The sequence below is a fragment of the Erythrolamprus reginae genome, chromosome 1, assembly GCF_031021105.1.
Source record: "Erythrolamprus reginae isolate rEryReg1 chromosome 1, rEryReg1.hap1, whole genome shotgun sequence".
NCBI lineage: Eukaryota > Metazoa > Chordata > Lepidosauria > Squamata > Dipsadidae > Erythrolamprus > Erythrolamprus reginae.
Window position 1 is genome coordinate 196,866,822 of NC_091950.1, and position 23,346 is coordinate 196,890,167.

General features: G+C 40.6%; 1 protein-coding gene across 1 annotated transcript in view; it reads left to right on the forward strand.

Annotated features, from left to right (window-relative positions):
- PPP1R1C (protein phosphatase 1 regulatory inhibitor subunit 1C) overlaps positions 1 to 21,771 on the forward strand; it is a 39,365-nt gene extending 17,594 nt beyond the window's left edge. Inside the window, exons 3-5 of the mRNA XM_070737478.1 lie at positions 1,360 to 1,400; positions 4,503 to 4,563; positions 21,299 to 21,771. Coding sequence (XP_070593579.1) covers positions 1,360 to 1,400; positions 4,503 to 4,563; positions 21,299 to 21,378 — 182 coding nt within the window. The 3' untranslated portion in view covers positions 21,379 to 21,771. The remainder of the gene's footprint in view (positions 1 to 1,359; positions 1,401 to 4,502; positions 4,564 to 21,298) is intronic.
- The last annotated feature ends 1,575 nt before the right edge of the window (positions 21,772 to 23,346 follow it).

Genomic DNA, 23,346 nt, shown 5'->3' on the forward strand with positions numbered 1-23,346 from the left:
CCCGGGGAGAGCGAAAATGGCTGAAAATGTTCTGTCGGGCTCTCTAGCAGACTCCTCCCAAAAATTCACAGGTACAAATTTCAGACACACATACGTTTGAAAATTCAAAACAATGTTCTTTATAATGAAAATTCACTTAAACTAAGCCCTCTTTTGGTATAGCAAAGAGCACTCGTCTCCAAACAAACTGGTAATTTGTACAAGTCCCTTATTAGTTCTGTGATACTTAGCTTGCAGCTGTCAGGCAATTCACAGTCCTTATTCTTTCACAAAGTGAAACACACTTTGCTCTGGTTTAGTTTCAAAGCGGGGAAAAATCAGCACACAAAAGGTCAAAGTCAGTAAAGCAGTCACGAAACACACCGATCAGATAATCCTCCACAATGGCCAAACCCACAGGCTGCTATTTATAGCAGCCTCACTAATTACTGCAGCCCCACCCAACCACAGGTGGCCTCATTTTCTTTGATAATAATCTCTCAGTTGTTGTTGCCTATGCATCGCTCTCCACATGCATGGCTGTAATTGATCTCCTTCTGAGCTGTCTGCCCCACTCTCCTCTTCCCTGTCACTCATGTCTTCTTGGTCAGAGGAGCCTTCATCAGCAGATTCCACCGGGGGGGGGGGGCAAAACAGGCCTGCAGCATGTGGATGTCTCCCCCACATCCACAGTCCTTGGGGCAGGAACTGGGCCAGAGCTAACCACAACAGAAAAGAAGGCTGAAAATCAGCTGACTAGCACACTACATGTGTGCTGGAACTGGCATCATGTGCCCTCAGATATGACTCTGCGTGCCACTTGTGGCACTTGTGCCATAAGTTTGCCATCACTGGGACAGACCATCTAGCAGTACTTTTACCAATTGAAGGATGATTTTCTTAATAATAAAAGAAGAAAGGAAAGGGGGGAAAACTACTTGTATCCTCTTGCACAATGTTTGATCAAAGCATTATGAATTCCAATTTACATTGGGGTTCATAATTGGAATATAAATTACTGCAAAATTTTACACCAGAACTCAATCTTTTCTCCTTTCTATTGAGCCCTGACAATAATTGTATGTTCCACCCTCTCATAAGTATTACATTGTAATAAGGAAGCCAATTTAATGTAACCTGACAACATAATATTTTCTCGGAAAAAGCAAAGGGATTACTTCCAAGAAGGCATGAATGGAACAGTACATCACAGTTGCTTAGATTGGACTTTCAGCTGTGTTCTTTGAATTGTGCTTCTGTACTTTTTTTCCCTGAAAGTAAAATTTATTAGATTCACCAGAGACCAACTGTAGAGTAGATTTATGTCATCTTGATGTTATTATATAATTCTTCTCCTAACTGTGTTTTTGTATTATGCAGAAATAGATGAGAAGAGAATGAACAACAACTCCCAAGATGAAGTAAGTTAATTGCAACTTATAAAGTAAATGACTGTTGCATTGTCTGAGAAACATTCAGAAATGTCTTTATTCTTTCCTTCTTGTACTGCAGCAGAGATATTAATTCTTAAATTGTCTGTTGGGATATACAGGGGGTAGAAGACACAGTCAGCTCAATGACATTTATTAAATCACTTATTTATTATTAATAAATGTCATTTATTAAATAAAGTCAGCCTTCTGATCCTACAATATATTGCCCTCTAAGGTCTTTGCATGGCTGGTTTGGCTTTGGCTTAATTTGATCAGTTTATTAACGGCTGGAGAGAATGCCAGAAAAATCAGCTCCATCTTTATTTCTACAGACTCAGAATAGATATTTGAACTGAGACCAGAGGCTCATGAATAGACACCTATCCTAGGGCCATGATGGTGAACTTATGCCCCCCGTGCCTGAAGTGACATGCGAAGCCGTATCGGCTAGCACGTGCCTCTTCCGGATTTCTCACTTGTATGCATGCGTGATAATCAGCTGTTTCTTGCACATGTGGTTGTGCCATAAACCAGAACAGCTTGTCTTTGGCTTTTAATTGTACGCATGCCTGCCGGCCAGCTGATCATCATGCACACAGGCGCATCAATAACTGGGAAACAAGCTGCCAAGTGGATATGCGCACCCCAGGAAATGAACTTCCGATTTCTGGCGCATGCATGCCCACTTGCCAGATTCTGTTCCAGAGTGCACAGACTTCCTTTTCGGCACTTGGTGCCAAAAAGGTTTGCCAAAACTACTGTATCTTAGGGTAATCACATTTGAGATGCAAACATTTAGTCAGCCACTAGGTGGCAGCAAGGATTTGGATTTTTCTGTATCTCTTTGTTGGCATCTAATGATTATCTGCAACCATGACATCAAAATTAATTTGAAATTATGGGGAGGGGAATAGGGAGGGAATATCTCAGATCAGTTAGAGATGATAAACATTGTCTGATCCCCCAAAATCGTCATCCTTCCAATAATTACTAAAAAGATTTCATCCTCATCGTCATTTTAGCCATTATCTATCCACTGCAGGAGGAAGGCCTCTTCTGCATGTTTTCAATACAGTCCTGAGTTTTCTTCTGTGAATTAGGCCTGCAATATAAATAAAATAAAAATAACAAGAATTAGTGGGCAGGATACATATTTGCTGAAAATTAAATCACAAATAATTATTGTTATTATTCTGTAAAAAGATGGTGACTGCAAAAAAGTTAGTCGCCTGTTCAGTTTTCTAGCCATCTTGCCCTCCTTCCAGGATATTTCATTCTGTTCCTATATTTTCTCCCTTCATCAATACTATATGTACAATCCTCATTAGACAATTTGGATGATATTTATCCAGGGGTGGGCTACTGCCCAGACTGGGGAGGAACACAGTGGGGTAGCGAAAATGGAGCTCCACCCCAGAGCACCCAATTTGCACTGAAAGATGTTGAAAGAAAATGCAGGGTGTTCTGCATAAGCCACACCCACAGTCTGGTAGTACAAATTTGGGTAGCCCTTCACTGCATTCATCCTTGTTTAGTGGACTTCTTAAATAACAAATCTTCCACCAAGTTGATTAACATCTTCCTTTTGTGCATCCTTAATGCTGTTTTAATTATGCAAGGATTTATGCTTGTCTCCAAATTTTGAAAATTGAAAAAAAAAAGAGAAAATAGAGGAAAGAAAAATAATTATCCAGACAATACAATGTCAATCCTGAAATGGGTTTTCCCATCTTTCTGTCCTCTATACAGTATGTTCCAGATCAATTTAATTTTTTACTGAAAATTAAAATAGGCCAGGGTTACTTTTAATAGCAAGAAACTTTATCGATTCTTTTCAAATTTAGGTACAAACATTTAAAAGCACTAAATGATGACAATCAACGTCCCATCACAATGAGTATGGTTAGCACTCTCTGACTGCATCCAATAATTTATTCATACAAAACATCTTTCCATCCATTAACATTATTATGAGCCATTTTACATTTTGCAGAACAGCTTATGGAGCTGCTGAATCTTCCTTGATTCAAAGGGACATGCTTAAAATATACACCACAACCCCTACACAACCCCTGGAGCTCTGTTATCAGCTGCAGAGGCCTTTCCCAAAGGTCTTTCTTGAGGGCCTCTCTTGCCGACCACAGAGTTCCAGATCAATCTGGAACTCTGTTATCAGCTGCAGAGGCCTTCAGAAAAGCTTTGCTGGCTGCAGAAGAAATGGGCCAAATTGTGCGTGGCCTGGTTAAAACTATCTGAACGTAGGCAGTAGGGCAGCTTCAATTCTGTTCCATTTCTGAATTTCCGGTTGGCCTGTTGAGCCATTTTTTTGCCATCCCCAGGCTACAGGAGGCTTTCCTGAAGTCTGGGGAGAGCAAAAATGGCCAAAAAGAAGGCCCAAAATCAGCTGGCCAATGTGTGCATGCACACTGGATCTGACATAGGACAACGTGTGGCCATAGTTCCCTCTAAGCTGAGCAGTGAGCAATCGCTCACTTAAAAATCATCATCAACTCAGAGTTTTCCAAACCTGCCCAGAAGCCGAGAGGGAAAGAGTGAGAGGGAAGGAGAGAGAGAGGAAGAGAGGAAGAGAGAGAAACAGATAGAAAAAAGAGAGGAATGAAAAGAGAAAGAAAAAGAATGGGAGTAAGGAAGAGAGAAAGAAAATCAAAATCTAGTTTAAAACTAGCTCAACTATTTAAGAGGCATTTTGATATTTATAGAGTTGCCCTATTATGAGCTCACTGTTATAGACACACAGTACAGTATTTTATTTTGAAATTCTCTGAGGCAAAACAGGGTGGGTTTTTTATTTGTTTGTTTGTTTGTTTGTTTGTTTGTTTGTTTATTTATTTATTTATTTGTTTGTTTGTTTGTTTGTTTATTTATTTCTGTGCCGCCCAGTCCCGAAGGGACTGCCGCTCAGACGCTATACTTTTCCGCCCCCCCCCCCCCCCCAAAAAAAATTAGAAGGAACACTGCCTGTGGCCTAGGTTCGCCATCACTGCTATAGAAGCCCCTTCCCTGTAGTCTGCTGTGTGATGCCTTCTTTAGCGCTTGATTGCATTTAAAGGTCATTCTTTTTATTGACAGTCACAGAATGACTCCCCTAAACAGAGGAAGCAGAGTGTCTACACTGCGCCTGCCATGAAAGGTACTGTTCAGGTACTGTTCTTTCTTATGCAAACCCCTCTTGGGTGTGGATGTTGCCATCTCTCTCTCTGTGTGTCTGTCATTACTGGAATACTTAATGATCCCACGAAGAGAAAAGAGGCCACTCTGTGATGATGTTCTTTGAAGATGGATTTAAAGGAAGTCTATGGAGATTTTCAATCAACCAGATCAATGTTTGTCCCAAAGGTGCTTTTCAAAACGCAACTGGGTGTTAAATCCTCGACAAACAACCCCACCAGAAATGCAATCTCCTCGACTTATGACCGGCCAGGGAGGCTGATGCTGAAGCCTGATTGGCTATGCATAAGAGGCCTTTTGAGTGGGAAGTTAAGGCATTGCGATTGTTGGCTGTCTGACAGCCACACTATAAAAGGAGCTTTCAGAAGCCTGTCAACTGTTCTGTTTTAGCCAGTCCTTCTCAAATAGTGTGTGTGTGTGTGGGGGGGGGGGGCAGAATGATGCCAGTGGGGAGTGTGTGACCCTAAGGAACTTGTGTGGTCCCTCTCAATCGATTCTCCTCTGCTAAGTTCTGTCAGTGCAAAGACTCATCTATCTAACACTGGGCATCCTTGATTCCCCTTTTCCCCCAATAAACATTCCACTTCTTATGCAAGAAGCTTCTTTAGTTCCAGCTGGATGGTGGAAAATGGAAGGATTCACATTTATATTCCTTAATGGCTTCGTTAGGGCCCTTTTGGGGTTTATCTGTAGTCTCAGCTGGTCTCCACTGGTTTAGAAGTGGGGTCAAAGAGGGCATCTATATTAGAATTGAACAGTTCTCTCTCAACAGAGGGGGAGGGATATGACACCACCTATCTCCGGTCTACAACATTGTCCTTTCAGCAGTCCCATTAAGCAGACTAAGTACGTGCTTAGGGCACCAGGCCCAAAGGGGGCACCACCAAGTTTGTGGTGTGTGTACAAAGGAGGGGGGCACAAAGGTTTGTCAGTGCTTAGGGTACCTATGAGCCTTAATCCACCACTGGTTTCACACACTCTGATTTGGGAGGCCCTGAGAGTACAAATAAATATGCAACTGACCTCAATGACTCTCAGGGACGCAGCCACCAACCTTCAGAGGGCTAATGAGCAGATGACTGCTATAAGGAGTAGAAATTCTTCCACCATTCAGCCCGGATTGAAGAAGCTTCTTGAATGAGAAGCAGAATGTTTTCAAGAGAGGGGGAAAAAACAAGGAGTCCAGTTGCCTTTTGAAAAAAAATAACACCTTTGGGATTGAAAGGACGTACCTTAGTTTTTAGGGAAGAAAATAGGAAGAAAGCATGGCTCAAGGCAAAACATTAGCCTTTAGCTTTAGAGGGGATTGCTATGTTATATTACTCCCAAATAGCCATAGAAATTAGTGGTTCTTAACTGTGCTGAATTTCCTCAGGAAGTCTTCTTAACTATAGACTCCAATTCATTTTATTTCCAGTACAATCAACAGACTTGATGGAGAGCAGTGATACTTCTTCAGTTATGCTTTTAATTTTTGGGAGGGTGGGGGGAAGGGAAACCAAGATATAAAACCCCATTTTATTTATTTATTTTGAGTCCTGAAATAAGCGCTTGGCCTTATTGCCATGCACTCAAAAGCATGATTGGGTTTATTATCAGGGGATGTCTTATTTTGAGGGGGAAAGGGTATATACCTTAAAAAAAAAGCCTACACATTCCACAAAATGAGTTTATACTGTATAGGGGCTGTAACTATAAACTTGAAATACTAATATTTGCTTCTTTAATATTCATATGTAACATAAATCTCCCAAGTGAAGACATAAGCATAAAATTGCAATCTGGTAAATTGAGCGCAAGATTTACCACACAGGAACATGTGAAGAAGTGGATCTTTTACTACTGATCCAAATATGTTTGAGATAGACCAAACATTCTTGAACACAGGAGTGCTTATTCCCATGCCAACTTCCCACTAGCCACTATGGCTAATGCTAATATTGTTCATGGCAGAAGAGAGAAGCTGCCTTCGGTCTTCTTTCGCCCAGAAGAGCACACTCTCTATCTGCTCTAACAATGTGCAAAATAAGCTTGTGTAATTGCCAGGGATTTTGCCAGATTTACATCTTCTATGGATTTCAGGAACTATACAGAAGTTATCCTTCATTTTTTCCCTTTATAGACCTATGAGTTGTGTTGGGCAGAGAGAACAAGTCGTTCTATAATTTTCCATTCTGGTTGGAGATAGATTGAAGCTAGATTGCCCCAATTCCTTTGCATCCTAGGGGGTCCTCCCTTATTGAAAATTTGAATTTGGCTCTTGGGGCAAGCTGGCCTTAATCAGCAAGTTTTGATCTTTGCATCAAAACTAGCTAATGCATCCAAATAATCTTTGCTGGATGATAGACATAATGCCCAAGTAAGTTCAATGAATGTTCAATATCTTCATAAATGATTTAGACAAGGGGGTATAAGGGGAATTCATCAAATTTGAAGGGGGAGAGGGAAAACAGCCAACACGTTAGAAGATTGATTTATTATTTATTTATTTTATTTGACTTCTATGCCACCCAATCCCAAAGAACTCAGGGCGGCTTACAACAACATAAAAAAGATACAAATAAAATTTAAAAAAAGTTAAATATAAATATCTAAAACTATAAACCCCAGTTAAAAACCCACAACTCAAACAATCCAGTCAACATACATGCATGCCGTTCAGTACAATTTGGCCATGACAGATGTCAAATTCATGGCCCTCAGGCCTGCTGGCAAAGTCAGGTCCTCGCAGCCTTTTGGAAGGCCAGTAGGGTGGCAGCAGTACGGACATCAGGGGGGAGTGTCATAGAGCTGGGGTGGCCACAGAGAAGGCTCTCTCCCGCGGCCCCGCCAACCTGCATTGGGACCTGGAGGAGGCCAACCCCATGCAATCTTGTTGGTCTCTGGGAGGTATGCAGCAGGAGACGGTCCCATAGATAGTTTCAAGATCCAGAAGGATCTTGACAGACTTGCCCACTAGGCCCCACCCAGCAAAATGCAATTCAGTGATGAAAAAAGTAAGGTTTTATGCTTAGACAAGAAAAACTAAATGCATAGGTGGAGAATAGCTGGTATGTGGCTCAACAACAGTAACTGTGGGGGAAAACTAGGATTCCTAATGGACAACCACTTAAATATGAGCCAGTAGAGTGCCACATCCAACGTTCCTAGAATTAGCTTTATTTATAAAATTATGACATATAGTAATAATTTGACCTTGGTTAGAACTATAGAACAATCGTACAATAACTGCTAATGTTACAGGCCGTATAAGTTCATAAAGAATGAACTGTTTAGATAACAGTTCAAATTGGAGGGGAGGTTTATGTTGTGTTATGTTTTGTTGTTTGTCTTATAAGACGTAAGTACAATACTTAAACAAACAAATAAGTATGTTGAAAAAGGATGGATCATATACTGTCTTATTTTAATGTTTATACAATAAAAAAATATTTTAAAAAAACAAAAAACAAAAAAACAATGCAATCCTAGACTGCATCAACAGAGGGATAGTATCAAGGTCACATGCAGTGGTGGGCTCCTGCGGGTATGGCTAATTATGCACAGCTCCGCAGCTCTGGTGCATAACTGTGGGATCAAGTGCAATTTTGCTTCCCGCACCTATGTGGAAAGCAAAATCTTGCACGGGCGTGTGCATTTCAGCAAGGTTTTTTCTTCTGTGCATGCGGGGAAGCAAAAAACCTCACCCAAATGTGCACACCCATGCATCTTCCAGGTGCGGGAAGTAAAATTGCGCTCGATCCCGCATTTATACGCCAGAGCTGCAGAGCTATGCGCAATTAGCTGTACCAGGAGAAGTCCACCACTGGTCACATTTAATGCTGATGCTGTTTTATACTGTAAAACCACACCTGGAATACTGCATCCAATTTTGGTCGCCACAATAAAAAAAAGATGTTGAGATCCTAAATAAGAGCAACAAAGATTATTAGAGGCTTGGAAGCTAAAACATGATGAACTGTTTTAGGAATTGAGTATGTGTAGTCTGGCGAAGAAAAGGATTAGGGTTGACATGATAGCAGTCTTTCACTATTTTATGAGCTGTCACAGAGAAGAGGTAGGTCAACCTATTCTCTGAGGAAAGGACAAGAAGTAATGGATGGAAACTTGTCAAGAGGAAATCCAACTTAGAACGAAGGAGAAATTTTCTGACAGTGAGAACAATTAATCACTGGAATGACTTGCCTCCAGAGGTTGCGGTTCAGAAGTGGGTTCCTTCCAGTTCACACAGGCTCTATAGAACTGGTAGTAAACCCGTGGTGATGTCACAGAGCCAGTTCTATTGGTGCCAATCCATAGACATCACCATCATTTTGGGGGCTTTTTTTTTTTGGCTATTTGTTGTATGTGCAGCCACACATGCAGCCACACAGTGCAGGAAGAAGTGAACCGGTGAACCCTGTTGTTTTTGGTTCATCAGTGGAGGTTTTTAAGGAGAAATTGGAGAGCCATTTGTCTGGAGTGATATAGGGTCTTCTATTTGAGCTGGTTGGAGATCTCCAAGGTCCCTTCCAGCTCTGTTATTCCCTATTCTGTAATGTTGAGTTGAACCTAATACAAGCTATTAAATCAGCATTAGCATACTTTACACACACTCTTATCTCATTCATAGCCATAAAAATGTTTTAAGCAGAAAGAACAACTGGTGCCACATCGTCTGGCCTATGAAGATATTAAAAGAAACTTAGCATATCCTTCAATCTGTTGAACAATGGATGAAACAACATAGCTAGTCTCTCTATGTAAGGCAAAGGAATGGGTGTTAATTTTTTGTTTAATTATCTATGGCTGACTGAGTGATTGATTGATTGATTGCCTAATGGATGTGAATTGTCCAAAATTATATATCATGATTTTTTTTCTCCAACCCAAAGTTCAACCCAAAGTTAAAAAAACAATACATAATTTCCAGCACAAAATCAAGCTTATTGTCAAACATATACAATTTTTTTCTTTTTACTTTGTAATAATTCAACGGGGGCTCTTATGTCTCTTTCTTTCACAAAGTGACTGTAAAAACGTATAATATTTTTATATATTCAAAAAACCTCTTAAAAATATAGCTTTTCTCCATCTGATAATAAAACATTACAATAACCTTTACATTAATCGCTGGTCATCAAATTCACTTCTTATTTGAGTCTTACAAATCTGTTGAGCTCATTATTCCAAAAAAGCAATTTTCTTATAATCCTTTAAGCCAAGTAAATTATATATAAAATAATTCTTCATATTGTAACAAAAAAATCTAATAAACCATAATTCTATATGTCTAATAAAATAGTTATCCCAATAGATTATAGATTGAAAGAACAATTATAGATTGTTCTTTCCTGTATTGGAAATTGCAATAAGGCATGAATAACATGCCAAAGTATCTCACAAATTTGTTGTTTCTCTCAAGTCCTTTTGATATATTTTTGCATGGTATCAGCAAATAACCTTTAAGTGGGAAATGGCTTACTCTTTTATGCACACGTGCACTTTACTGGAATACAGCCTCTGGAAAAATCAATGTGAGTGGTATTGATCGCAGAATGAGGTGGACAACAGCCTACAGAGCTATCTATTCAGGGCAGGACATTTGAGCAGATTGTATTTCGATACTTAATGGATGTTGGGAGACACCTTCATTGTTCAAAAGGCCTCTACATTTTGGCTCTTCCTATGGTGCTGATTGCCAAATGAGGTTAGCAGGGCTTTCTGTTTTTAGCAGATTTTTCCCATGTCCTGGCCATTAATCAATTAATTAATTAATCCACTTACCTTTCCTATCAGTTCTGAAGTGCATGCTTCACACTTTTTCACCCATGTTCCATTCATGTGTGTGCTTTGCACATGCGCAGAGGGTAAAAAAGGAAAATAAAGTGGTGGCATCCAGGCAGGTGGGCAGAAACTCACGCTGCCACCACTACCGGTTCTCTGAACCAGGCCGAACTGGTAGCATTTCAACCTTGACCTCTCTTGATACAAACATACAATCTTCCTCTCAGCCACCCTATACATATTGTACAGTATTGATGTAGAAGCCAAGAATATTCTAAGGTGTCCTTTCAGAAGTATAAAAAAAATAGTGAGTTTGGTATAGGCCTACCTATGTATATAGGCCTACTTTAGGTATACCCCCTAGGCCTTTTCAATTTATGCATGGTATGTTTGCTTGTAGGTATGATTGGTTTTAAAATAAGGGTTTTTTAGTTGTTGTTGTATTGGATTTACATTCTGTTTTTATTATTGGTTGTTAACCGCCCCGAGGCTATGGAGAGGGGCGGCATACAAATCCAATAAATAAATAAATAAATGAATGAATGAATGAATGAATGAATGAATAAATAAAGAAATAAATAGTAGGAGAAAATATTTTAAAACCCATTATTGTTATTGTTGTTGTTGCTGCTGATTCTGATGCTGCTGTTGTTGTTCTCATATTTCTACAAGGCCATGTTCCATTATGATAAGATACCTGTTTTAAGTTCCTATATATAACTTCTGATACTTACTGAAAAATTGGCCAAGGGGATGATTTTTCAAAGGTGTAAGAGGTTGTGAAGTTAGGCTACAGAAATGTGTTTGCTTCTATTTAACTATTGCTTTGATGGTTTGCCATGTTAAACTTTTTTTCTTAAATCCCCTTCTTCATTTTTTCTGTGCATTTAAGTAAGATCTTTAAATTTTCCGTGATTCTAAATTTTGCAATTTATCCTAAATTCAAGATAATGCTTTGGAACATGAGTCTTTTATTCCAGGTTTGAAATACCCAAATTGGCCATTTAAAACATGGGATGTTGTGAGCAATGTTAGCTGCATGATTTGAAGCAACTTCTGCTTAAAGTATTTGCTTTGTACATGAGCTGGCGAACCACATGAGCAAAAAACCCTGCTTGGAGCATTTAGAACCATAATGGCCAATCTATGGCACACGTATCCAAAGTGGCACGCTAAGCCAGGTCGCCTGGTACATGCAGACTTGCCTGTTTATCTTTCAGGTTTCTGGTGTGCCTGCACATGTGGCAAACAGCTGTCTTTCACACATGCAGGGGTGGCAAAAACTGCTGTGCTCATATGCACTGGTCAGCTGATTGTTGGGTGTACATGCATGACAGAACACAGAAGTTTGACTTTACTGGAGCACGAACCCTTTCTGTGCTTGGCAGTGCCGAAAACTGGCCTGTGTATGAGTGCTGGCTAGCTGATCAACGGGGTGCAGGTGCACTTGAAATCCAGATGTTCAGCTTTTTCAGAGCTTATGCGCAGCATACGCATGTGCTCGATGTTTCTGTGCATCCTTTTTATTCTAACAGTTCTAACAATTATTCTAAACAGTTTGGAAGTTCTATGCTAGTGATGGTGAACCTATGGCATGGGTGCCACAGGTGGCATGCAGAGCAATATCTGCTGGCACGTGAGTTGTTTCCCTAGCTCAGCTCCAACGTGCATGTATGTGCTGGCCAGCTGATTTTTGTCTCACACAGAGGCTCTGGGAAGGTCTTTTTGACTTCTAGAGAACCTCTGGGAGAGGAGAGAGGGCGTTTTTACCTTCCCCCGGCTCCAGGGAAGCTTTTGGAGCCTGGGGAGGGTGAAAAACAAGCCTACTGGACCCACCAGAAGTTGAGAAACAGGCCATTTCCAGCCTCCAGTGGGCCTCCGGGGGGGGGTGGGGGAAGCTGTTTTCGCCCTCCTCAGACATTGAATTATGGGTGTGGGCACTCATGCATAGGCAATAGTGCACACACACATTCTTTCAGCACTTGAGGAAAAAAGGGTTCACCAGCACTGTTCTATGCATAGAGGAATCTTTGCTGTTTTAATAGCTCTTGTTATAATATTGAAGGAAGCAAAGCTGAGTCTAGAAGTCTCTGAAAGTAGGGTGAAAAGGTGAAGTTTTCCCCCATGCCTTAATAAAGGCCTCTGAATTAATCCTTTAGGAATTCCTTTATTACCAAAAATCTTCACTATTGCTCAATTTAGGCAGATGTGTATTTTTCTCTCTCTCTGTTTGAGGCATCATACAGTAAAGGAGAAAGAACATAAATCACCTATAAATTAATCAAAGCCAATTGTGAGGCTGTTGTGGAAATAGCACAGCTGATAGTTTGGACAGCAGCTAAAGTTTCCTCTGTACAAATGGACCAAAGATGAAATATTTGAATCCAGTTGATTATGCTGGAATGCATATTGCAGTTGATAAAGTAAAACAAGATGCAAAACAAGTATTTGAGACAAGGAAACCAAAGTATTGGAAGGGTTCCTTATGGAATCAGTCATGCCAAGAGAAAGAAACCATCTTCAGACGGAATATGAAATAAACAGTAGTCACCAAAAATTTCCCCAAACATGACAACATGTCAAAGACTAAAATTGCTTCTGTTTTTAGTATAGTATACAGTATAGCAGTGATGGCGAACCATTTTTTCCTCAGGTGCCAAAAGAGCATGGGAGCACACTATCACACATGCGTGAGTGCCCACTCCCATAATTCAATGCCTGGGGAGGGCGAAAACATCTTCCCCCGTCCCCTGGAGGTCAGAAACAGCCTGTTTCCCAACTTCTGGTGGGCCCAATAGATTCATGTTTCACCCTCCCCAGGCTCCAAAGACTTCCCTGGAACTGAGGGAGGTTAAAAACGCCCTCCCCCATCGCCCTGAAGGCTCTCTGGAAGCCAAAAAACGCACTCCCAGAGCCTCTCTGCGAGCCAAAAATCAGCTGGCTGGCACACACATGCATGTTGGAGCTGAGCTAGGGCAACGGCTCCTGTGCCAGCAGAGATGGCTCCGCGTGCCACCTGTGGCACCCGTGCCATAGATTTGCCATCACTGGTAGTGTATAGTATAGTATAGTATAGTATAGTATAGTATAGTATAGTATAGTATAGTATACTATAGTATAGTATTCTGTGTAACACACACACACACACACACACACACACACACACACACACACGCTTGCATTATCAGTTGTAGTTTCTGTCCGGAATGTGTGGTTAAATAGAGACTTTTGGGCAGGATCACATCATTAGCCACTGTAAAGATGGATTCCTTATGATTAATTGAAAAATGGCTTGCTCTTTAGGGTCAAAGCGCCCTCTAGTGCTTCTGAGAGCTTGCTGCACTTGGAATCCTGCACATAACCCACCCACCCCAAAGTAAAACCTCCACAGAGGTCTAAATTCTCATTGTTCATAGTGAGAACAATGATTTTTCAGACTGACCCTAGAGATACACTTGAGTATAAAGAGGAATTAGCTTCACTCGTATGGGCAACCCCCGAACAGGCCTGCTTCTGGATGTGTCAAATGTGACATCAATGATCTCTGGACACCTGCAACTAACTAGCAAAGAGAACTAAGCTATCTGAAAGGATGGCCCGTTTTTGCTACTATGCACACAGCTTCAGATGTTCTGTGTCCGAGCTTGCGCATCCCAGAGTGTTTTTGCTTCTGCGCACGCACAGGAAGCAAAATATCACTAGGAGATGCACACTTATGTAAGATTTTGGCAAATTTTTTTGCTTCCGTGCATGATTTGCCAAAATCTCACAATCACATGTGTCCCCTTATGAAATTTTGCTTCCTGCACATGCGCAAAAGCAAAAGCACGCTTGGATGCACACGGATGCCCAAAGCTGCATGCGCAACTCAACTTTTACTACCAGTGTAGCATCCTTGACCATTCTGGTAGGAAGCTGCTACTGGATGGCCTCTACGATCAAGGAGGGATCACACATGCCCTGATGGGAGATGGATTCCTCCTGGTTAGCACTGGTTCACCCCAACCAGTAACAACTTACTGGTGATGTCATGATGATGTCACTTTTTTTTTCCTCTTCTGCACGTGTGCAGAAGCTGAGTTCCTGGCACCGTGTATGCAGTCGCCATCTTGTTTTTGGCTTTTTTTTAAAAAATGGGGGGATTTTTTGCCATTGCATATGCACACATACACAAAACTCACACAGCCACACAGTGCTGCCACGCAGCATGGTGCGAAACAAATGGGCAGTGAGGTAAGTTAGAATCCACCCCCAGCCTTGATGTATGTATGTATGTAATTGTTTACTTGATTGATAGGCTGCCCAACTTCATTGGAATTTATAAATATCAAGGCAGGTGTTAGATAACAGCTGATTCTCATAATGGCTGTATAGAGACAAAGTGATTAAAATAAAGTCACTCTAACTAAAGCAGGTTTATGAGTTATAAAAGCTCTTAATAGTTTGTTAGCAGGCTAATAGCCTTAAGGCCTCAGGTGCATTATAAAGAAGAAAAGCTGAATTAATTCTGACCCTGAGGTACATTTTGCTAAATTCCCAGCACTACAATTTACAGAACAAGAGAATTAAAAATTGCCACTTATACTATTCACCCAGTGAAGGGCTACCAAAGTTTTTACCACCACATTGTGGGCGTGGCTTATGCAGGATGCCCTGCATTTTCTTTCAACATCTTTCAGTGCAAATTGGGTGCTCTGGGGTGGAGCTCCATTTTCGCTACCACACTGCGTTCCCCACCCTTCCGGGCAGTAGCCTACCCCCTGCTTTAAACCCAAAGATTTGCAAACATTCTCATTTTATTTGTTCTCACTTACACATTTTTGATGCCTTTGTTTATTGCCAGTGCTCTGCAGATCAATATTCAAGTGGGCCAGAGTTGGTGGGGAGGGAGCTATAAAAAGAAAACCCCAAAACCCAAAGACTGATATTCTTTTTGGATAGCTTTGCATAAAAGTGAGAGTGCTGCTTTACTACTCAGAAATATGATGGTCTTTCCACTGTATCATTTTAGCCTCTTAACACGATCCTGAGAAATGTATACAAAACAAATACTGTTATTTGGGGAATTTTTGCTCCCTACCTCAAGTTGTTTGCAAATGTCACTTCTTTATTGGTACCCATCATGCTTTGTAAGGCTCATTGAGCACAGAAGGGAGAATTTCATGGGATTCTGCTATGATCCTGTGCCCCAAAATGGACACCCATGAGTGAACCAAATTCTTGCTCTGTAATTTCCTGCAACTGATTTGAAGGAGAAGAAAAAGAGAGAGGAAAGAAGAGGAACCCTGATTGCATATGTGAAACTGAATTTATGTACATATACCATATTTTTAGGAGTATAAGACACACCGGAGTATAAGACGCACCTTAGTTTTTGGAGAGGAAAATAGGGGGAGAAATCTGCCTACCAGGTATTCATCTGGCTAGAATCCTTAGTTTGGTCAGCTTCAATACATTATTTTATCCCCTAGTTATGGCTTAAAAACCCTAATTCGAAGCGAGTAACAATGAAAAAGCCTGCAAGCCCATAAGACCTGGGAACATCATTAGCACCTCATTAGAGCTGGGAAAAAACATATTCAGAGCAAGTGGCAATGAAAAAAAGCCTGCAAAGACTTAGGGCTTGGAAAACATTCTTTGGAGAGAATAACAATGAAAAAGCCTGCAAGCTGGTAAGAGCTGGGAAAATTGTTAGCATCTCATTAGAGCTGAAAAAAAAAGCTTCAAAAAAGCTGTGCTCAGAGTATAAGACACACCCAAATTTTCAGCCTCTTTTAGGGAGGAGAAAGATGTGTCTCATACGTTGAAAAATATGGTAGCTACCTGCATCTTGTACCAGATAGTATATTGTTCTTTCCACACCGCAATCTGAATAAGGAAAAGGAATAAGGAATAAGGAAACAGGAGCAACATCCATCACTAATGTAAACTGTTGCTAGTCATCTTCCTTTTTCCTTCTAACTTTCCCAACCTCATGAGTCAGGTCTTCATCAAATAATAAATGGAAGCTGGTCATTTGTGCCTTGAGTCAGAATTCTGGATCAATTATTCTATCATTCATTTGTTTGTTATCTATCTATGGTATTTTCAGGAATCATCTCCATACCTAATTTCAAAAGCATCAATGTAGTAACCTTTCTCTTCTGCATCTTCAAAATCCAACAAATTCGTTCCATAAAGTGTAGCAGAGAATTGCACAGTTGATCAATTAATGCTTTAATGCCTCTCTTAGCCCTTTTTATATATGTTGAGAGGGATCAAGGAATTGAACCCAGGAAACTTGAAAGAGCAGAATGGGACCAGGGAGCCATTGATTATGCTTCTAATGATCAGGCTGAGGCAGGGAAAAGGGTGGTCTCTTTGATGGAATAAGAGAGGGTTAGAAGAACTCTTGGTCTTTCTTTTGGAAAGGGAGCAGGCTCGTTTGAAGCAGGCAGGGAGACCCAAACCCACAAGTGTGGTAGAAAATCAATTCACTGGTATAGATTTTCTCTTTTGCTCTTTCACATGTGGGTTGAAAGTTGCTGACACGGACAATATTGAGATACAAAGATAGCTATACTTCATCCTGAAAGCTGGGACAGCTTCGGATTTGATCTTGCCTAATCTCCAGTAGTGGGTTCTAAATCCTGTCGATACCAGTTTGCGTGCACATGCTCATAATGTTTCTGCACATGCCCAGAAGTATCCTGGGTGGGTGGGTGGGCGGAGTCTCCTCCCACCACTGGCACTACTGGTTTGCTGAACCAGGTGGAACTGGGAGCAACCCACCACTGCCTCTTCATACCACGGGCCTCCTGAAGAACTTCCCTCTGAAAGATCCCTCTACTCAGCACTCTGTTTGCTGAAGAACCTAGGTGTCCCACTCAGTGGCAAAGGGAATAATTTTACACAATAAACCCAGAAAAGAAGAAGAAAAAACAGCTAAAGAATGCATTCAAAGTCTCTTATGACCTCAAACTGCCTAAACTATTTCAGGGCAAAGTTGAATATAGTCAGATTAATCCCTGAGGTATTTTATCAAAGGGGGATTTTATTAAACAGGGTCAAAGAGCAAGTCATGTTTTTCCATTGTTTGTATAAATGTAGGCATATTTTCACTGTGAATGACAGCTAGGGAAGCTCTTTACATAGAAAAGGAAAATTAATCCAATCTTTGCATGGTTAGACTGAATGACTGTAAACAGACTGGCCTTCTCTAAGGATATTGCTTTCCAGGAATAGAATGGCAGGTGTCTCAATTTTTTTTTTAGGCTACTGGACTGGGTTTTTTCCCCTCCCTTGAGGAAGATGCAGAAGATGTTTTGCTTCTCATCCAAGAAGCTTCATTGGTTCTGGCAGGATGGTGGGGGTGATGGAAGGATTAGTTATGATTGAGTGCATCTCTCTCTTGTTCTGAATGACTCAGAATCTCCACAGGTAAAATGGTAGGTGAAGCCACAACAGAGAAGCAGGGGAACCGTTTGTTTGTTTGTTTGTTTGTTTGTTTGTTTATTTATTTATTTATTTATTCATTCATTCATTCATTCATTCATTCATTCATTCATTTATTTATTAGATTTGTATGCCGCCCCTCTCCGCAGACTCGGGGCGGCTCACAACAGAATAAAACAATTTATAACAAATCCAAATATAATTTAAGATATTTTTTTAAAAAACCCTGTTTGATTTTTAAAAAAAAAACCCATTTACTAAACAAACATACATACAAACATACCATGCATAAATTGTATATGCCTGGGGGAGATGTCTCAGTTCCCCCATGCCTGACGACAAAGGCAGGTTTTAAGGAGCTTACGAAAGGCAAGGAGAGTAGGGGCAGTTCTAATCTCTGGGGGGAGTTGGTTCCAGAGAGTCGGGGCCGCCACAGAGAAGGCTCTTCCCCTGGGGCCCGCCAACCGACATTGTTTAATAGAGGATGTGGTTGTCTGCTAGCTAATACATAAAAGATGTTGCTTAAGGGTTTTAGTCTAAAGTGACCAGATCATGAGTCGGGTACGGGGGGACACCATTGGTGGTGGCGGGGAGTGGGGGGAGACGAATGACTAACAAAACTCAAAACGTTCAAAAAAGCTTGCCTGTTCTTCCCCATGAAGACATAGTTGGCAGAGGGTGGTGGCTTCAACGGCGTCCGCAGGGCCCCTGTCTTGTAGGCATCACTGGAGGCCTTGGAGGGCTGGAAGGAGACTGCAGCAGGAGTTGTGGGTCCTGCAGCATCAGGACAGGTTTGGCCCATCGGTTTGGGGTGCGGAGGTGGTTTGGGTCAGCTTGCTGGCTTGCAGCAAGCCCAGAAGCAGGAGGGCTGGATGGGTGAGGAGCATCGCAGTGGTGGCAGTGGGGTGCTGCGAAGCTGGAGCGAGTGAGCACGCTTCTGCAAACTGGCCACCCGAAAAAAGCGGGACTTTTTAAAAATAACACGGGACGCGGGAAAAATTCCTGAAAAGCGGGACATCTGGTCATCTTATTTTAGTCCAGACTAGATTTTCTTAAATTGGTTTAAACTTAAACCGCCAGGGCATATAGGTCAAGAACAGCTGAAATGGCTAAGTGCAGATATTCCCTTAGTCTCCCATACTGTTTACTCCTTTCATTTCAGTTGAGTAGCTGAAAATAAATGGGGGAAAAGAACACCCTAAAAATGTCTGTGGAATTCTCAGTCATCCAGGTCACAGTTGTCTCAAGGGTGCTTTTTTCAAAAGGCAACAATCCAATTGCTTTTTTAAAAAGCACATTTGTGATGACTAATTACTGTTCGCTGGCCTTGAGGCCGGGTTGGGCAGGAAACTAGGTTGTTGTGTTACTGACTTTTTAACAGAAAAAAAAATCTATTGTACTGAGCAAAAACAGTGTGGGAGAGAAAAGAGAGAGTCCCTACAACAATCCTCATGGCTTTGGATCTCTAAGTCTTCTTGCAGATCTGTTTTTGAAACAATAATAAATGTATTAATTGGACTTGTATGCCGCCCTTCTCCAGGGACTCAGGACAGCTGAATAAAGAAAATGTCAGCATTTGTGTGCTGATGACCACTTTGTTTTTTTTAAAAAAAACCAAAAACCAAATTAAACCTAGGAAAGAAATTAAGTGTATTTTGCCCTGATGCCTAAAATGATTGCTGTATCTGTATAGAGAGGAGTCATAACTCAGGGTGATTTCTATGCTCTCTTTGGAAGGCTTCGGGATATTATCTGATCCATACATTTTGACGGAGGGAATTGATCCACACTGAAATATAATACAAATAGAGATCTCCTTCTTCCACTGAAATGAATGGGAGATCATTCCATGGGTCTATTGAAATTTGGCACAGATTGGTAACCATGAAATCAATCTATCCACCGGCAGTGAAGTTTATTTTATTTTATTTATGTTTATTTATCGAAGTTATTTGCCATGACTCTCAGTGCCCTCGAGTTTATATTACCTGAATGTGTAAATCTCTTTTTCCGCTCATGATTTGGGTAACACATATGCATTATTTTAAACCTGAGGAATCTATAGTAAAGTTGAAGTATTTTTAAAAAATTAAGGCTTAGTCAATGTCAATTTTGTCTACTTTGGTTGAATGAACTAAACCAGATGTCAAGTTTTCAGGCTCCCTGTTGGAGACATTGTAATCTGGCTGCAAAAATGCAGGAAGTTGCCTCACTTGCACAGATAATTTATCCTGAATATGGAAATAAGCTTTGGGGGGCAGGACTGACTTAATCTAACATGCATCAGCAGAACAAAGTGTTATTCATGTCTCCTTATGCACAGGGGCTGGCATTCTAGCTCTCCTTCATTAACATCTACTGGATTAATTAAATGATCTACAATAAAATCAAAGTCCTCAAGGAAAAGGGAGGAGGGAGTCGTCACACATGTTAGATATGAAGCAAACTAAGTCTCATATATTGAATAATTCTTTCTTGTGTTTCTGACTTTGGGAGCAAGCTAGGCAGAATAATTTTGAAGGAATAAACCTAAGGGTGCAAATGAATTGTGACAGAGTAGAATAGAAAGATGGATCCAGGGAAATCATAGTATTATTGGGGGTCTTGCCAGAAGACAGATGGCAAGAAGTGAAAAATATCCCTAAACAAAGCAAAAGTCTGTGCTCAGAGTCTACAATGAGGACTACAAATTGAGCAGAGGACAAAAGGGGTGGCAGAGACCTGCCACATCACCAGATCTCAACATTATCTGGGTTTCAGCATCTTGCAGCAGAGAGGTACAGGGCCTGGTGGAAACAAATAAGGAGAGGAGTGATAGCATTTGTAATTACTTGGTGTTTTTAATGATCATTTTCAAATATTGAATTCACCTTACACAGGTCTACTATAGATGTAGTATAGATTATTACAGGCTTTGATTTAAAGATGGTCTCACCAAAACTAAAACTCAAAAGGGAATGAGCAGAGCAATCTTCTTTCACACTCTAACAACTGTAAATGCAGTTCTCTCTCTCTCTCTCTCTCTCTCTCTCTGTCTTTCATGCTCGCTCTCTCTCTCAATTGCTATTGGACAGGGGAGATACTGTATTCATCCAATCAACAGCCCCAGTATCTCAGACAGTTATTAACTAGGGCCAACCCTATTTAGTTCCTGAAATCGGCTTAGGTGCCTAGCATTACAAAAACAACGACTATGTCCTTTTTCACCATACTGTGAAGCCATTCAGATTTCTTCCCTGTTATTGCTTTTATTGTTATTGCTTTTCTGGTTATTATTATGGCAAAGAGAGGGGGGCAATGATAGAAAATGCATCCATGCCCTTGTGACATCAGACTAAATTCTATCTTTGTAATGGACTACAAAGATAACATCCCCATTTTCATATGTCACAATCGCTTTGCCATTTTGCTGTTTCTATTGTTGTGAGCATGCTGGGCAGGTTGCACATCTTGAGTGCAAAAAATAAATCTTAACTCTGGTCTTTGTATTTTTACAGGAATTAAGCATCTAAAAAACCAGAAGGACTTTGCATTTCCAGAAGAAGATGAAGGAGTCTGTGAAAGGGACGAGGAATAGAACCATTAATTGCACCAAACCTCTCGCTGAAGGGTATTGATGGTCAAATATGAAACTGCTCAACTTTCAGTACTTACTGTGGAACTTTATGGCTTATATTCCTAACCCAAAACAGTCTTCATCCTGGTACCCAAGAAAGGAAGGTTTTGCAGGGAATTCATCATTTGCAGAACTGGCCTAGGGAACCTCCTTGGTGAAGATAGCCATTTCTTTTCTTGCCATTTCCTTTTCTTTGTAATAACTCAACTTATATGCCATATATGCAAATATATGGTTTCCAAAGGTGTGGGCTCTACTGTCTTAAATTCCAAATGTGAGCTGCAGCCTAAAATGAGTTGTAAATAGTGCAGACTTAAATGCTACAAAATAAATACAATATACATTTAGACTAAATGGTGCTTTGTAGATTTTTTCTTGCAGTAAGAAGGCCAGATTGATGGGATTCCTTACAAATGCTCTACAAAGATTGGGAAGAATCTATAGTCTCTCCTGATCCTCCAATCCTGGCTAAAGAAAGAATAGACTGCTCAAAAACCTCTTCTAGCTTTTGCCAAGGCTACAGAGGGAGACAAGGGGTTGAGAAGGAGGGTCCAGGGAAGAAAGGAGGCCACTTTGCTCTTAGAAGCAAGCAAGCCCAACTACTTACAGAACAATCATTATGGTTAGAGTTAGGGTCAAAACCAGAGATGGGTTCCTCCCGGTTTGGACTGGTTCTATAGAACTTGTAGTAAATGTTCTGCCTGGAGTTGGTTCTGTCAGTGCCTGTCTGTGGATGTCGCCATCTTGTTTTTGGCTTTTTTTTGCTATTTTTGCTGGTTTTTGTCTCTGTGCATGTGCAAAAACTGAGTTTTTAGCACTGCACATGTGTGCCCACCCATGCATGCAATGCATGCATAGCCACATGGCATGGGAGGAAGTGAACCAGTGGAGAGGTAAGTTAGAACCCACCCCTGGTCAAAACCATAGTGAAATATTCATTCATTCATTCATTCATTTCTTATACTTATAGGCTGCCTAACCCCTTCCGGACAGTATAGTGGCTCTAGACTGCCATTTATATTAAACTGGTGTTTTTCAATTATTACTTATAAGATTTTCCTAATTTGCTGGGATAACAAATTTTTCTGGTAAAATTTACATTAAGATATACACAAAGATATCCTGAGCTTGACTGTGTTGAAGAAATAAGCCTCTAGTTTGCAATTTCCAGCTCTGGATGTGGCCAAGACGTTTACGGTGATGATGTGATCTCCAACAGACAGATTGCTACACATTCAAACCTTAGCTTATAACATCATCACTGGATCCACTTTCAACATTTTGAATGAATGTGGTACACACTTCGATTTGTAATTCCAGCAAGAACCTAATTGAAGCCAATAGCTATTTGCTATTTTTAAAAGCCATTCTAAATGAGCTTTCGGTCCTTTAGATTTTAAGAGATCTTGCTTCCAGTTATTGATGGATTTTCCATCTTTAAATAAATAGCACTATAGGGTGATCAGCATATTCACTAACTAGCAAATTCAGTTGGTGACCTTCTATAGGCATATCTGTCATACTTTTCTAAATCTCTAAGTCTACTCGTGATACAGCTGAAGGGGAAGGAATAACAGTTTTGCAAAATACGTGGGAAAAGGTAATTAGAGTCATGAGTATTTGAAGAGCCCTCAAAGAGACACATTACACTATATGCCATTGTTCAACTATTTCTTCTTGGTTCTCACAGAAGATAGGAGGCTAATGGAAAGATTCAGATGAAACAACCTCTGGATTTAAACTTGAGAAAAATTCAGCTATGCTGTTCAAGAAATGAGAGCTAACTTGAACCCTTCTCATGTCTAAGGGAAATACATTGTTTGGAGGGGATGTGAACTACAAAATACCATGTGGAAGCACAGAGATCATTCTAGAAGGAGAATTGTTAAGGACTCCTAGATTTGCTTTACAATAATAACAATAATCTTA